The sequence below is a fragment of the Panthera leo genome, chromosome B1, assembly GCF_018350215.1.
Source record: "Panthera leo isolate Ple1 chromosome B1, P.leo_Ple1_pat1.1, whole genome shotgun sequence".
Lineage (NCBI taxonomy): Eukaryota > Metazoa > Chordata > Mammalia > Carnivora > Felidae > Panthera > Panthera leo.
In genome coordinates this window covers 203,652,771-203,668,257 of record NC_056682.1, presented here as the reverse complement: position 1 = coordinate 203,668,257, position 15,487 = coordinate 203,652,771, and the positions used below count along the sequence as shown (strand labels likewise).

The window sequence follows — 15,487 nt, the reverse complement described above, 5'->3', positions numbered from 1 at the left end:
TGAAGTGAGTCCAAAGGAGAGGATCCCGGGGCGCCGGCGAAGGGGGGGTAGGTACGCGATGATGGATCCGCGGTGTTGGAGGGACGCTGGGGACGCTGCGCACCGGCACCCGCTCCCCGCTGAGCAGAACGCGCTCGACAAGCCTGCAGCGGTGCGGGGAAGAACGTGGTTCCAAGAGCACCGCTGCCCGAGGTCCAGCCGGAGCCTTGCTTCTGGGTGGGCTAGTTCCCCCTCCGCGCGTGGACGCGGCCCTGTGCCTGTGCGCGGACGGGGGACCAGCGCAGGTCGCAAGCTTGGGACCCATAGGTAGAAAAAGCCAATGCCGTGTGGCGTCGGCGCGCAGGTCTCAACCGAGTGGCCCCGCAAGAAGGCTCCGCCTTCTGGGCTCCGTTCGCGACCGGGACGTGGGGCTCCCGGCCAAGAAGGGCGCGGAAATGCGCACGTCCGGGACCGCGGCCCGCAGTCCCCCAGCCCCGGAGCCCCAGACCGGGAGCCCGGCCCGGCGTCCGCCCGACGGGGAAGAGGAGAGGGTGGCGGTCACGAGCACGGGCCCCTCCCCTGGGTCAGGAAGCCCGCGTCCGGCCGGGGCCACAGCTGACCCCAGGCCCGGCGGAGGGGGTGGAGGGCGTGCAGGCTCGGGAAGGGGACCCGGCGCTGCCCCGAACAGCGTGGGCCGCTGGGCTCTCTGGCACTCACGCGGCCGGGACGTGGACCTGGGGCGCCTTCCCCGGAGGCGCTGGGCCTTGGAGGCAGCAAGCAGACGCCAAGTGGAGCCCATCCTTCCCAGAGGGAACAGCTCCGCCCGGCGAGGACCTGAAGCCCGCGCGCATCTGGCACCTACTAGGGGGGGTCAAGCGAGGTTCTTTACTTCCAACAACCCTGCGCTTCCACGAGGGAGAAAAGGGCACAGAGAAGCCAAGCTACCCCTCCGAGGTCACACAGCCGGGGCAGGTGGTTGGACCTGGAGGCTGGGAAAGGCGGGCGGAAGGGGAGTGGCAAGTAGGTGTCCGTGCACCGAAGGTGGAGAGGAAGGACCTGGCGGGCCGGCGGGCTTCTTTCCTGGCCGGGAGGGTCGGGGGCCAGGCTGGGCCGAGTGAAGACCTGGGAGCGCGGATTCCCCACCGCCTCACGGCCTGGCTCGCTCCTGGCCCTGATCTCCCCGGGGCAATCCAACCCGACCGGACCTTACCGACCGGCGGGGAGCCTCCCCAGCTCCTAGAGTGCATAGAGCCCCACCCTCAGGATCGGCCCCAGGGACACCCCGAGACCCCGCACCGCTGGAAGCAAATTTCCCGCTTCCTCAGCTTGGTTCCCGCCGGCAGTGGCTCTGGAGGTTCTGCCCAGATGCCGCCTCCTCCCGGCAGCCCTCCCGACTCCAACGCCTGTGAGCCTGACGGGGGCTGCAAGCGCAGCTCCTGCCAGGGCTGAGTACTCGGAGTCCTGGAGCTTCCGCGGTCCCTTTAAACCGGTGGTTCGCGCAGTCCCGGGGTTCCCATGACAACAACGGCGGAAGGGGACCCGGGCGGGGTCTTGTCGGAGCGCATGCGCGGTACGCGCCCGACGCGGCACGTCTTCCCGAGTCGCCCGCGCTGCTGTCGCGGGGTCCCTGAACCGCGGTGAGGGCGGGGTGGGGCGTTCGCGGGCCCGGGGGGCGGGTCGCGGGCTCGGGGTGCAGAGGTGGGGGGTGGTCTTGGGACCTAGCTGAGGGCGGGGTGGGAGGGGTTAGCGAACCCGGGAAGGGACGGGGCGAGGGGTCCATGAACGGGGGTGAGGGCGGGGTGGGAGGGGTTCGCAGGCCCGGGGATGGGGTGTCGAAGTGTGAAGGGTTCACGGGCCCGGGGCGGGGGGTAGGATGGGGAGGTCCATAAACTGGGGTGAGGGCAGGGTGGGAGGGGTTCGCGGGCCCGGGGTGGGCGGGGTGGGGGTGTCCATGAACTGGGGTGAGAGCGGGGTGGGTGGGGTCCATGAGCCCCGGTGAGAGCCGGATGGGAGGGGTTCGCGGGCCCGGGGTGGGCGGGGTGGGGGGTGTCCATGAACCGGTGTGAGGGCGGGGTGGGGGGGGGTGTCCATGAGCCCGGGTGAGGGCGGGGTGGGAGAGGTTCGCGGGCCCGGGGTGGGCGGGGTGGGAGTCCGTGAACCCCGGTGAGGGCGGGCTGGGAGGGGTCGCGGGCGCGGGGGGCGTCGCCCAGGTGGGTGAACGGGTCGGGCTGACCCCTGTGCCTTGCTGCAGGGCGGCCCCGGCTCCCTGCGCTCGGCCATGGCCCCCCCGCCTCCGTGCAGGCTCCCGAGGTCGCTGCCGCCGTGGCTGCTGCTGCTGCTGTTGAGTGTGGCGCTGCTGGGCTCCCAGGCCCGAGCCGAGCCCGCCGCTGGGAGCGCCGTCCCCGCGCAGAGTACGTGCGTCGCGGAGGGTCCCCGCGGGGCCGTGACTCCACCCGGGTGTGCGGGAGCGCCGTGCCTCCCCATTGTTCCCGGCGCCCCTGCCGCGGTCCGGCGCTCGGGCCACCCCTTGGGTGGGGGGCGCACGGGTGGGACCGGGCTAGGGTCACGTTCTCGCCGCCCTGATGCGCATCTCCGTAGGCCGCCCGTGCGTGGACTGCCACGCGTTCGAGTTCATGCAGCGCGCCCTGCAGGATCTTCGGAAGACGGCCTACAGCCTGGACTCGAGGGTGAGCCTCTCTGGCCGGGAGGAGGCCTGGCCTGGCCGGACCACTGGCTCAGGGTGCTGCCTGAGGGCGGGGACGGGGTGGGGGTGGGGTAGGACCTCCCGCAGCGCCCGCGATCTTCCCGCCCTCATCTGGCACACCGTTTCCGGCCTCAGTGAGGGAGGGTGCCTCTCCTCCCCCAGGCCTCTCGGCCTTATTCCCTGTGAGCCCCACCAGGCACCGCCAGCCTCAGTTCAGCATTCCCTACGCGGGGCAGTGAGACCCAGTGGGGAGGGGAAACTGGGGCAGGGAGTCAGAAAGGGCTTGGTGGGGGAGGGTTGGGCAGAGCCGTCTGGTCTGGGAGGCTCCTCACTCCCCAGCCTCACCTGGGGAGGAACGAGTGTGCACACAGGGTCCCAGGGCACAGGGATCACCCCCCCAAATCTGGAATGAACACAGCCTCCCCACATTCTCCCATGTCCTCGCTGTCCCTCGGTCTGGCGTGGGGGGGGGGGAAGGGGAAGGGAGGGTAGTTTTCACTTAGGACAGAGATAGGTACTCCTCTGGGGAAAGGGGAGAGTGTCCAAGAGTGGAAAGAAGGGGAGACCCCACTCTGATCCCCTTTTCTGGGCAGCCCCCCCAGGGTTCCCCAGATTGAAGACTAGACTGCCCCCCAGGGTCTGAGGATCCAGAATCTCCTAGAGTCTGAGGCCAGGCTCCTGAGAGCAGCAGCCCCCAGCCCATCCTGGGCCGGTGCTGGGGGCAGCCTGGGAAGGGGCATGTGCATAGAAGGAGAGCGGGTGAGAAGTAGTCCAGGCGTGGGATCGGCGTGTGCAGGGCCCAGGGCAGGGCTGCGGTGCTGGCAGAAACCACAGAGTCTCTTTCCCTCCTGGAAGAGGGGAGTGGGGAGGAGAGGAGGCCCACCCAGTAGCAGAGGGTCTGACAATCAGTGGTGGGGAGGCGGCGTGGGGGGGGGGGTGGCTCTGAGTTCTGGGGAGCTGGTGGAGAGGGTACTGCCTGTGGGTTTTGGGGGGACACGGGCAGAGTGCCCACGGGAGCTGGTGGGGGGCAGCAGTCGTACAAGTGCCCTCCCTCACCGCGCCTTGTTGCTTTGCAGACGGAGACCCTCCTGCTGCAGGCCGAGCGCCGGGCCCTGTGTGCCTGCTGGCCTGCCGGGCGCTGAGGATCCTCAGACACCACTGTCCCCTCATCAATAAATGCCCAGCCCAGCACGCCGTGTCCTGTCTCCCTGTTCTGGCCACCACAGCCCACCTGCATCGCCCCCCGCGTCCCTGGGTGGGCTCCTCTGTGGGTCTTGGACCCCCAGCTGTTCCATTTGGGCTGAGGCCCACTGGGCACCTGCTGCACACCAGCGCCAGTGCCAAGCAGATGGGCATGCGTGGCCACACGTGTGGACCTGGACCCACAGGCACCGTGGCCACTGCCAGTCCGCCTTCAGAGACCTGCTTCCTTGCCTGCCTGCCCTTGTTTTGAGGCCAGGGGAGCACAGAAGTTGGCCCGGTCCCTTGGAACAGCTGCCCCGGTGCTGAGCCCCCAAGGGCTCCCCTGCACTGTCCTGGGGATGGCTCTGTGGGAGCTCCGTGGAGGCCCAGCCCGTGGACCCCCACGGAGCCTAGCCTGCCGTGGCCACCGGGAGAGGGAGGCGGGGAGAGGGAGGCGGCCCGGGCAGCCCGGGAAGGCTCCTCCGGGAAGGGAGGGCCGGCACGGTCCCCACGGTCTCCACCCAGCCTGCCGGGCCCCTCCCATAGCCTGAGCCCAGCTCCCGGGCACCAGAGAATTGGAATCTGGATAGGAGCGTTGTGCCTGTGAGCGTTGTGCCTGTGGGTAACGGGCCCGTAGTCACCCACCCATGAATAGTGCCAGGCAGGAGGCCAGGTGTGTTGGCAGCTGTGGTGGGCAGGTGAGTGGGGGTTTCTGGTCCGGTCGGCTCCCAGAGAGGGGCTCCCGGCTCTCCACCCCCCGCTTGTCCCTGTCAGGGTTCGTGCGCACACTTTCGCTCAGACCCTCCCTCTGGGCCTCTGAGCTCCTCAGGGCGGTGCTCCCACCCCGTGGCCTGTTCTGCCCTCGGTGCTTCTCCGCCTGCAAGTGCCTGGCCTGCAGGTGAGCATGCAGGTGTCTGGGCCACGGTGAGCAAACCAGAGTCCTACCTTGGTCGCGGTGGGAGGTTGAGGTAACCGTCTTGGCAGCGACGGTGTCTCTAAAACAGGCCAGGGAAAGACAAAGGGGTGCCGAAGCCATCTGAAGCCTAGGCCGGCTCTCGATTCTGGAAATGAGCGAGGTACACGGGGGTGGGGGGGGCATAGCATCAGAATTCTAATGTCCTGGGGCCCCAGGATGGAGCAGAGGGGTGGCTGAGGAAAGTGCCTCTTCCCCCGGGGCCCGCCCAGAGGGTGCTGGTGTTCCGTTGGCTGGCTTCGGTGGGGATGCACCCTGTGTTCTCTGCTTGGGTGGTCAGATGTAGCAAATACAGATCTGGGACCGGCAGGTACTTTTCAGTATAGAAGGTACAAGTACTTCTAATGTAAGTACTCTTTAAGTAGAAGCGTGTCCCGTGCAATGTTTCGGACTTATTTATACTACAAGTTATTCATATACCCAAAATTTAAATTTAGCTGGGCATCCTGTATTTTGTGGGCAGCCACAAGCCCTGGCACAAATTGGGGTTTCTGTTACTGTGAAAGATCAGGACGGCCAAGGGCTTGTCTCAGAAAGCCTCTCCTGGGAGCACCCTTGGGGAGGAAGTAGGGGCCCGAGCCCCGCAGGCAGGGCCTGGAGCGGCAGGTGCAGGGGCCAGGATGCTGCTGTGCCTGCCATGCTAGTCTTGGGGTATGTTCTGGACCCCTCAAGGTGACAGAGAGGTCCAGGGAGCAACTGGGTAGATGTGCCTGGGAAAGGGGCTGGGGAGAGAAGGTCAGGAACACAGGTGCTGGCCAAGACCCTGTGGCCTGGGGGCGGCCAGAGCAGAGGTGAGCGCTAAGAGGGAAGAGAGATGAGGGGCCCCAGAGGAGAGGGGGCAGCCGTGAGGCAGGAAGAGCCCTGAGACCGGTGAGGGCTTCGGTTAGAAAGGAGGGGTCAACGTGTCACGTGCTGCTGAGGTCAAGCGAGGGCCAAGCCTGGTTCCGGACCACCGGAACAAACACCGGTCGTTGTCGCCCTTGGTAAGAACGGGGTCAGTTGTGGGTGGGGAAGGCCTGAATGGAGGTTTCGTGGGGGGCAGTGGAGGTGGGGAGAGTCGGCACGGACAACTTGCAAGTCTAGTCTTGCGAGGCGAACAGCCGTCGCGGGGCTGGGACGTGGCTTTCCTGCGCATCTGAGGCACAGTCCATCAAGAGCACTTGCCGCGACTGTGTCCGCTAAGCAGTGAACTGGAAATGAAGTATCTCCACAACAGCTTTTGTGTTTTCTGGGCTTAGTGTTGCCTTAGTGTCTCAGTGCTGTCTGCTGTTGTCACATCCTTACCTTCGAGTCACTCCTCTGTCCCTTGCCAGGCCCTTGCCCTCCTGCTCCCAGCCAGCTGGGCACTCCTACTGCCCACTGCCTGCCCTGAAGGGGTAGAGCCCCGGTTTAGAGCCCTGCCTCCTAGACCTCGTGTCATTCTCCATGTTGCATGTCTTCAAGTATCTTCCTAGAAAGCACTGTGGGAAGCGAACTTTCTGAGCTGGCCCGTCTGAAGACAGCTTTTGCTTGCGTGTTCAATTCATAGCCCTTCCTACCGCGGGGCCTTTGCACAGGCTGTCACCACTCCGTGGAGTTACCCACTTGGCCTCCTCCTTGACCTGTTCAGTCTTGAGTCCCTTACAGCACCTTCCTTTGGTTTGTTTGTCCCAGTGTCCATCTCTTTCATTAGTTTATTTCCTGCCCCTCCCTCACTGGATTGGGAAGCCTCAGGACAACAAACAGGGCTTTGTTCTTTTCAGGACCCAGTAGAGGGTGGGCACTCACTGAACCTGTGTGCAAGGGAAGGATGGGTGCTGGGGCATGAACTCTGGGTGAGGAGCTTGAGCAGTTTGGGTCCACCTGCCTCCAGCTGCTGGCAACCGCTGCCTGTCGGGAGCTTTGTTCCCTCCCCACCCAGGCAGCTCTGGGGACTGAAGGTCCACGCAGGGTGCTGGGCGGGCTTCACTCAGCACTCAGTCCCTTAGCTTGGGGCAATAATAATAATCACTATTGCGCCCCACCCCCTTTTCTCCTGGGGCAGCGCCTGTCAGTTGCACAAGGCCTTCCCATCTCGTCTGTTTTTCTTCTTTTTTTCTTCCTACCCCCTGGTCTTTTGGTTCACTTCCCTGGAGACCCCTTGGCCTTCCTCCAGCACTCCCACCCACCTCTGTCGCTTCCCAGGCCCCTGTACCTCTGACTGCCAGCGAAGCTTCAGACTCAGTCCCCAGTTCTCCCCCCCGCAGGGAGGGACCGGCTGGCCCTTGCCACATTCTCAGAGGACGTGGGTCTGCCCCCAGATGGACCCAAGGGTCCCTTCACCTGGGGTGAGGACTATTCTGCTAATGCACCATCTGGTGTTTGGCGCCCTCCCCCTGCAGCTTTTGGAGTCCGGGAGGGGTCCTGCCCCGCCCCCCCCCCCCCCCGCACGCCCCACCTCCCTTGGGCCCCTGCCTAGCTCTGACTGCAGTGTCCAAACCCAAGGGGCTCGGGGTGGGACTGCAGGTGGTCGGGGCAGCCTTGGCGTTGCGGGTGGGGAGGAGACTCCGGGCAGCAGCAGCCAGAGGGGTCCCCGGGAAAATGGGCGGGGAGAACAGACTGGTCCGACTTCGCCGACCCTTGATTTCTTTGTCTGTGAAATGGGTTCCTCATGCGGGCAGAGGGCACATAGGGGGCACCCTCACGTCACCCGGGAGGAAACGGGCTCATTGGCGGGCCTGGGAGCACTCTGCAGCCTGTGCAGGCTTCCCTTTAAGGCCACCCCTACTCAGAGTGCTAAAGCCCAGGCCATGACGTCTCCAACACCTTCCAGGTGGCTGTCCCTGGGGTCCAGCTCTGCCCCTTGCAAGCTGAGTCTGGCTGCCTCCTCCCCACCTCGTCCCAGCACTCTGCAGGGCCCTCTAGACCAGGAAGCAGCAGCATTAGGCTAGTCAAGCCATTATGGCCCGTGGGGGGGGGGGGGGGATGGTGGCTTTCAAGGACTTGGGCCACCAGGAGGGAGGAGCCTCTGCCGATGCAGAGCTGAGGGGCCACCAGAATCAGGCTGAGTGGAATTCCAGGTCCTTTTCTCCATTGGCTCTTGGGGGCCAGGGGAGGGGTAGCCTCAAGCCCAGGGTCTGGGGGTGAGGTGGGTTGGGTGGTAGCCAGCAAAGGCTGTGGCCCTACAGGGGCTGGGCCACTCTGCACCGAGGGACCTCTTCACACCAAGTCTGGGATCAGAGGTCAGGGACCAGGAGCTCCTGGACCCTGGACCCGGTCCTCCCTTCTCCTGGCCCCATCACAGCACAACAGTGTCCCCCAAATCCCTGATACGGTGTTCAAGGCTCAAGTCCCAAGCTCCACCACCCCTTCCTCTGAAGCCGCATCAGCTGCCCCTCTCCATTCCTTGTTTTTCCCGCCTGGACCCCTTGCTAATGGTGCTGGCTTTGCAACACTTCTGCCATCCACCTGGGCAACCTCAGGACGCCCTGGAGCCTGGTCCCCCGGTGGCTGGTCCGAGCTTCCGGCAGCACTCAGGCAGCACACGGAGGGATTTCTGAGTGGATCCGTGTGCTCCTGTGAGAGGCTCCATGACTCCACTTTCCTCTCCTGGAGGACAACCGCCAGACAAATCCTCGCATCTGGGAAACATGATGTGAGCTGGCTTCCCGTTTGCCCCCTCCCGCCACGGCGCTCGCATTGGCGATCCTGGCCTCCGACCAGTTCAGCTCCTGGGTGCAGGGTCCTCCCCACTCTGCGGGGGTCCCTTGGCATGACGCTGGCGAGGGCTAGTCCCCTTCCCTGCCTCTAGGTGGTCGTAGCGGCCTCGCTGGGCCCCAACGCAGGTCGAGGGTCCTTAGGCCTGGTGCCCTAGGTCTCGACTCCAACCCTGAGGGTGCCGTAAACTCAGCTCTAGGCTGCCCTGCGGGGTCACCGCGGGGAACGCGGGGGGACGCGGGAAAGGACGCGGGGAAGGGGAGCACAGTTGCAGGGGGGCTGGATTCAAAGAGTTAGAGGGGGGATCTGGGACTACCTGTCCCGCACCCTCACCCTCACCAACCATCACACCCCCGGCCCGCAGCGCCGGCAGGCAGGTAGAGCTCGCGGGGACCGGGGAGACTCAGCAAGAACCACCCCCCCCCCCACCCCCCCGCCCCGCACCTGCACCGAGATCTTGGAGCGCATGCGCGGGCCGAGGAGGGCGGGGGGCCGGGCCGGGAGGGGTCCTGCGGGCCCAGCGCCCCCCGTGCCCGCTGCGGGAATTCGGTGTCGGAGCAGAAGGTTGCTGAGCTGCGCCCGGACGCGAGGGGCTGCGAGCGACCTGGGCATCAGCGCCTGCTCCGACCGCGCACCCGCGCGTCCAGCCCGTGTGGCCCCGGGCGCGGGTTCCCAGGGGCGCCAGGCCCGGGAAGCCGCGGCTCCGGTCCTCAGGGCCCCGGCCGGGCGTCGCATTCAGACAAAGGGGCAGGAGATGGAGATGGTTCCGTGACTGAGCCCAGCGGCCGAAGAGGAGGAGGACGCGGCGCTGCGGGCTCCAACGGCCCGGCCCCAGGACCCGACGCTCCCAGGCTCGCGCGGAGGGGTGGCGGCGCGGAGGTGCCGGGGCCGGGCGGGAGGAGCCCCGCCAGGAGCCCCGAGGAGCGCCCCCTCCGGGCCGGGAACCCCGGCCGCGCGCTCGCTCGTCCCCGGCCACCTCGCGGGGCTCGGCCGCTCCGTCGTGCCCCGGGCTGCCCCGCGCCGCCCCCGCCCAGGCGCACTCCCGCCGGCCGCCCGCACCGGCCGCGGCGCAGCGCCCAAGTGTGCCATCGGGCGGGCGCGGAGGCGGTGTCTGCTCCCACCCCCGAGATCACATGGTGACCCTCGGCAGCCAATGCAGTGGACGCTAGGACCCTGCGGGACCCCGGGCGCCGCGACTGCACCGGCGCCGCTGCATTATAAATACTTCTCCAAAATGCGGCGCAGCTCCCTGCGCGCGCCCCGGCCGCCCGCCGCCTCCGCCCCGCGCCCCTGAGCCTCCGCCGCCGCCGCCGCCGCCGCCGCCGCCGCCACCGCCGCCGCCGCCGCCGCCGCCGGTCCGAGGGCGCCGCGCCCTTGCCCTGGGCCCGGGCTGTGCCCGCCCGCAGCCCGGCCCGCGTCCCCGCGCTGCGCCGCCCGGCCGGGTGCATGCATTGTGGGCCTCCCGACATGGTCTGCGAGACGAAGATCGTGGCCGCCGAGGACCATGAGGCGCTGCCGGGGGCCAAGAAGGACGCGCTGCTCGCCGCCGCCGGCGCCATGTGGCCCCCGCTGCCCGCCGCGCCCGGGCCGGCCGCCGCGCCCGCCGCGCCCCCTCCCGCGCCCGGCCCCCAGCCCCGCGGCGGCGCGGGGGGCGCGGGGCCGCCGGGGGGGCGCGGCGTGTACATCCGCGAGTTCCGCGCGGCCGAGCAGGAGGCGGCGCGCCGCATCTTCTACGACGGCATCATGGAGCGCATCCCCAACACGGCCTTCCGCGGCCTGCGGCAGCACCCGCGCACGCAGCTGCTCTACGCCCTGCTGGCCGGTCAGTGCGCGGGGGACCCCGCCGCGCTCCGCCTGCCGCAGTCCGCGCCCGCCCGCCCCCCTCGCCCCCGGGGACAGACGCACAGGACCCCCCGAGCCCCGCTCGCCCCCACCGCGGGGCCCGGCCCCGGGAGGGAAGCCCACCCCTCAGGCCCCCTCAGGCCCTCTCGCACGCGCACGGACGCGCACCCGCACGCCATCGGCTTTCTGCGGTGGCCTGGGGCGAGGTGGCCCCCGGCGGCGGCGGCGGCGGCGGCGGCGGCGGCGTCCGGGCTCTTGGCCAAGGCGCGCCGGGTGGGGGCGTGGGAACGAGCGCCGGCGGAGGGTAGGGGGCCGCGGGCGGGGGAGAGGGCGGGGGAGAGCCGGGGTCTCCACCTGCGTCCCCTCTCGGCCCGGCCCTGCCTCTCCGGTCCCGTCCGCGGTCATCCCGGGTGGGGGCGGGGTGGCGGCAGGTAGCGCCCGCTGCTGAGGCTCCGCGCCTGGCGCGTGTAACTATATATAATCCGCGGGGCGGGGGAGGCTGCCTCGGCGGCTCCAAGTGCTAATTTATGAGGGGAAGACAGCCAGCTCCCCCGGGTGCCGGGGGAGGGTGAGTACCGAGGAGGCAGAGCGAGGGGGCCGGGGGGTGGGGGAGGCAGCCCCCGCAGGGGCTTTGAGGCCTTTTCCGTGGAGCCCCGGAGGGCGGTTGCCCCCATTTCACAGATGAGCTCGAGGCCGGGGGTGGTTGCTCTCCCAAGGTCACGCAGCAGAAGTGACTTTCACTGCAGGCGCGTCTGTCTCCTGGCAGCCTAGATGGGTCTGGAAACCATCTCGGGCTTCCCTCCCTCATCCCCCCACCCTCACCTCAGAACACTGGGGGGCTGGCCCTGGGGCCCAATGCCGGAAGGTGCCCCCTGCGACTCCCCGAGTTTACAAGGTGGGACAGCCTGTCCGAGCCTCGCTCGAGTGCGCAGGGGTGTGTGCACGGCCGCTGCCACATGGGGGCCACATGGGCGGTGGGCACGGGCCACGAGGAGCCCCGCCCGGGGGGCTCTTCCTGCCAGCCATGCAAGGCGGCTGCCCAGAAGCCGCCGCTGTGCTCAGAGCGGTTAGAGATCCCGTGATGTCAGGTTACCGAACGGCGCGTCCTGACGGTGGGAAGTTTGCCGCGAGGGAAGAGAGGGAGAGGCCGGCAGGCCGACCCGCTGCTCCCGCGGAGAAGCGGCCGCGGCGTGCTGGGCGCATGTGCCCGGCTGGCTTGTTTAGCAGGGAGCTGCCGGGGGGGGGGGGGGGGGGGGGGGGGGGGGGTGTCTCTCCCCCAGCCCGGGGTCGCCCGCTCCGCCCGCTGCTCACCGGGGCCCCCCTCTCCCCGCAGTGCTGTGTTTTGCCCTGACCCGCTCGCTGCTGCTGACGTGCCTGGTGCCGGCGGGGCTGCTGGGCCTGCGTTACTACTACAGCCGGAAGGTGGTCCTCGCCTACCTGGACTGCGCTCTGCACACGGACATGGCCGACATCGAGCAGTACTACATGAAGCCCCCCGGTGAGTCGCGTGTCTCCGGCCCCTTCCTCGCCCCTCCCACCGCCCCTCCTTCCGGCGGGGCCACCCTCACGCTGCCAGCCGCCCGGGGACTGGCCTGGGGGGACGGACCGGGCCTGGGCGGGCCTGGGCTGGCGCATCGGGGGCCCCGAGTCTTCTGAGCGAGGGCTCTGGCGGGGGGGTTGGGGGTGCAGCGGGCCGGCAAGGGCTGGGGGAGGCAGAGCTAGGTCCTTGGTGCCGAAGCAAGGCCCCCGAGCCTCCGCACAGACCCCAGGCCTCTGTCCTGTGTCCCGTGGGGGCTGGTGCGTGTGTCCTGAGCCGGCCCTGGGCAGCGCTGCCTTCCGGATGCCCTTTCCCCGGTGCCTGCTGCTCAGAGCGGGTGGGATCTCTCTCACCTCTCCTCGGGCCCCTCTGCTGTGCTTTGCTGGATCTTGGGCTGGCCTGGAGCGGCCAGGGCCCTGGCGGAGGGGGACCTCATGGTGGCGAGAAGGTTCTCCGTGGGGTCGCTGAGGGCTGTGAGCCCTGCAAGAGCAGGGGTTTTCAGTCTCGCCCCCACTTCTGGTGTCTGGGCCAGTTAGTGAGGCAGAGGGTCTTGCCCCAGCCCCCGGGCTTCTGTAGAAGGAGGGCCTGGGTCTGGTCTAGAAGGGTCTGCAGCCCTTGGGGGCTGTCCTCTGTCCTCCAGGCTGGTCCTGAGGCAGGCTGGGTCCTGGGAGGCAGGGCCACAAGTTTTTCTCCATGTCCTGAGCTAGCTGGAGGAGGGAGCCTGCGTCTCAGCCCTCTGGGGTGTTGGGGTCTCCCAGGTGCCGGAGGGTTCCTAGGCTGAGGAGAGGGGACCGTGTGGCCCGAACGGTTGGTGAGCTCTAGGGAGGAGCTGCGGGTCACGGGGACAAGAGCAGCAAGGCTTCCGGAGCAAGGGTGCCCCACCTTGGCACCACCAGCCCCTGGCCCGCCAGCCCCAGCCTGTGGTGCCCTGTCCTGCCCTGTCCCCACCCCCCTTCCCAGCCCTTCGGCACCTTCGGCTTTCCTGGCCCCTTTCCTCAGCTTGAACTCAGCATCTTCTCGGCCTCCACGGAGTCCCAGCTTCTGCAGAAGGGCAAAGCCCACCTAGCTGGTGCCAAGGCCCAGGCCGCAGGAGCAGATCGGGGCTCAGGCTAGGAGCTGGGAGGACCCTGCTGTCGGCCCTGCTCTCTCTGGGCCATGGTCTCCCTGGGTGTGAGTGCAGGGTGTGCCCTGCTCCCCCCGGAGACGTCCAGCAGGTTGCAGGAAGGGGCCCCGGGGGCAGGGAGGCTAGCCGACGGGGCCGTGCGGCTCGGGGTACGGGGAGACTTGGTCTGGCCTGGGTGTGTGGGGGGAGCCAGAAACCCTGATGGTGGGCAGGCCGGCTGGTAGGGGTCCATCAGGGCGGGGGGCCCTCGGCCGTTCCTGAGCTCTGGCTACACGCCAGGTGTCAGTATGGCAGGGAAGGAGACGGGAGACCCTGTGGCCAAGCTGACGGGCCGATGGCGGCCTGCTGGCAGACAAGACAGTGGGGGACCCTTGGGGGTCAGGCAAAGGGGTGAGATCTCTGGGCAGGGTCAGGTGCAGAACCTTTCTGGGGGGAGAGTTTGGCTACTCAAGGGGAGAAGGTGGGGGTGGTTGGTGGAAGACCTGGCCACAGGCAGGGCGCGTGCAGGTGGGGCTGCTCAGAGTGGACACCCCTGTCGGTCAGCCCCTGCCTCCTGTGGCGTCTGGGCTGGCGGTCAGCAGAGGTGACCAGGCGGGCTCTGTGGCCCGTGCTCTGCAGGCCTTCTCCTCCCAGTTGATTGTCTCTCCTCTCGCTTCTTCCCTCATCCCCCTTCGGCCTTTGTCCTCCTCTTCCCGCCCTGCGTGGGGCTGTGGTTGGTCCAGGCCGTGGGTGGGGACGGCTGGCCCGGCCACTGGGTCGCTGCCCAGGAGAGGCCAGGGTCAGCGGGGAGCGTGCCGTGGTGCCCACATCCATCCATCCTGGTTTCCCACTTGGACCTTCTCCTGAGCCTACCGAGGATCTGCTTCTGTGTCCTGATCCAAGCAGGTCACGGGGCTCCCAGGCTCTGCAGCTCCCAACCCAGGAGAGTGCAGGCCACAGAGCTGGCGGGGCCTGAGGCCTCTGAGACCTCCTGAGGCCCCCCGGGGGCATGGCTCCCAGAGGGGTCCCGCTGCCCTGGCCTGTCCCCCCAGGCCCCCTGAGGTCCCCATTGTAGGGGTGCTTCCGGATGTACCCCCACGGCACCTGCCTCTCCCCAGCTGCCTGCTGTGGACACACGGCAGCCAGCGTGCAGAGTCCCAAGGGGCTGGGGGCCAGGGCAGGTCAGCTGCACCTGTGGCCTGTCCGTGGCCATCCGCCGCCGTCCAGGAATTCGTTCTGGGGGTGGCCGGGCAGAGGAGGGCTGTGTTTGGCCGAGGCCTGCCCAGCTCTTGGTCCCTGGGGGAGGGGCTCGGGCCCAGGGCCGCCGCGGGCAGCGGGCAGGCCGGGCCCGGCCCTTTCCGCTCGGAGGGGGCTCTGGAGGGGCAGCCGTGTCACCCAGCAGCTCTGACTGCCCTGTCCCTGCAGGCTCCTGCTTCTGGGTGGCCGTGCTGGATGGCAACGTGGTGGGCATCGTGGCGGCGCGGGCCCACGAGGCAGACAACACGGTGGAGCTGCTGCGCATGTCCGTGGACTCGCGTTTCCGTGGCAAGGGCATCGCCAAGGCGCTGGGCCGCAAGGTGCTGGAGTTCGCTCTGGTGCACAACTACTCGGCGGTGGTGTTGGGCACGACGGCCGTCAAGGTGGCCGCACACAAGCTGTACGAGTCGCTGGGCTTCAGACACATGGGCTCGAGTGACCACTACGTGCTGCCCGGCATGACCCTGTCGCTGGCCGAGCGCCTCTTCTTCCAGGTCCGCTACCACCGCTACCGCCTGCAGCTGCGCGAGGAGTGACCGCGTCCCGCCTGCCCGCCCACCTGCCGCCCCGGCCGCCCCGTCCGCCTGTGCCCGCCTGCCCACCGCCCGGGCCCGCTTCCAGACGCTCACCTTGGCGTTCGTGTTGGGTTTTCCCTTTTCAACATCACGCGGTTCTCTGGCTGGTTCTCCGGGGCTGTGGGGCTGTTGCTCGTCTGTGACACTTTTGGGGCTGGGCTGTTCGCAGCCACGGCCCCTCGCGCTCTCCGGCCTTCCGGGGCCGCACCCTGAAGAGTGACAGCATGGACTGCCACGCGTCCACACGGCTGCTTGGCCTGCTCGAGGGGCCTCTTCCCGCCCACCGCCATCAGGGCAGGCGCAGCCTGGCCCACCGAGCACAGGACCTCCTCGACGAGGCCCCCCCCCCCCCCCGGCCCAGCAGACCCCTGGCCACCGGCCAGGCTATGGCTCAGCTGTCGGCTCCCGGGAGGCGTGGCCTGCTGGGCCGGCCGGCCGCTGCCCCACGGGCACGGAGCTAGCCGCGGGTCCCGCTTTGCTCTGTGCATGCCGAGGACACGGCCTGGCTGCAGCATGCCGCATGCCCCACGGCCTCCCGCCCTGCTGCCCCGCTCAGACTGGGCCTAGACTGGTGAGCGCCCCCTGCCCGGCCTTTGAGCTAGCCACGGCAGCCCGCCTGCCCTGGGAGCGGGGGGCGTGCCTATCTCTCGCCGCCCCTCGC

The 15,487-nt window shown here is 68.6% G+C and overlaps 2 protein-coding genes across 2 annotated transcripts; both read left to right on the top strand.

Annotated features, from left to right (window-relative positions):
* Positions 1 to 1,539: 1,539 nt before the first annotated feature.
* CB1H4orf48 (chromosome B1 C4orf48 homolog) lies at positions 1,540 to 3,868 on the top strand. The gene is made up of 4 exons (XM_042934080.1): positions 1,540 to 1,616; positions 2,231 to 2,390; positions 2,578 to 2,666; positions 3,760 to 3,868. Exons 2-4 carry the CDS (start codon positions 2,258 to 2,260, stop codon positions 3,823 to 3,825), a joined length of 288 nt encoding a protein of 95 aa, XP_042790014.1. The 5' UTR covers positions 1,540 to 1,616; positions 2,231 to 2,257; the 3' UTR covers positions 3,826 to 3,868.
* A 6,091-nt stretch (positions 3,869 to 9,959) lies between these two features.
* On the top strand, positions 9,960 to 15,149 carry NAT8L (N-acetyltransferase 8 like). Its single transcript, XM_042934079.1, has 3 exons — positions 9,960 to 10,335; positions 11,689 to 11,853; positions 14,420 to 15,149. The coding sequence occupies exons 1-3, from the start codon at positions 9,960 to 9,962 to the stop codon at positions 14,785 to 14,787; spliced, it is 909 nt and encodes a 302-aa protein (XP_042790013.1). The 3' UTR covers positions 14,788 to 15,149.
* The last annotated feature ends 338 nt before the right edge of the window (positions 15,150 to 15,487 follow it).

Coding starts and splice junctions, on each gene's coding strand:
- NAT8L (XM_042934079.1), top strand. CDS start 9,960: ATGCATTGTGGGCCTCCCGACATGGTCTGCGAGACGAAGATCGTGGCC. Junction 10,336..11,688: donor GCTCTACGCCCTGCTGGCCG/GTCAGTGCGCGG, acceptor CTCTCCCCGCAG/TGCTGTGTTTTGCCCTGACC. Junction 11,854..14,419: donor GTACTACATGAAGCCCCCCG/GTGAGTCGCGTG, acceptor CTGTCCCTGCAG/GCTCCTGCTTCTGGGTGGCC.
- CB1H4orf48 (XM_042934080.1), top strand. CDS start 2,258: ATGGCCCCCCCGCCTCCGTGCAGGCTCCCGAGGTCGCTGCCGCCGTGG. Junction 2,391..2,577: donor GAGCGCCGTCCCCGCGCAGA/GTACGTGCGTCG, acceptor GCATCTCCGTAG/GCCGCCCGTGCGTGGACTGC. Junction 2,667..3,759: donor CCTACAGCCTGGACTCGAGG/GTGAGCCTCTCT, acceptor GTTGCTTTGCAG/ACGGAGACCCTCCTGCTGCA.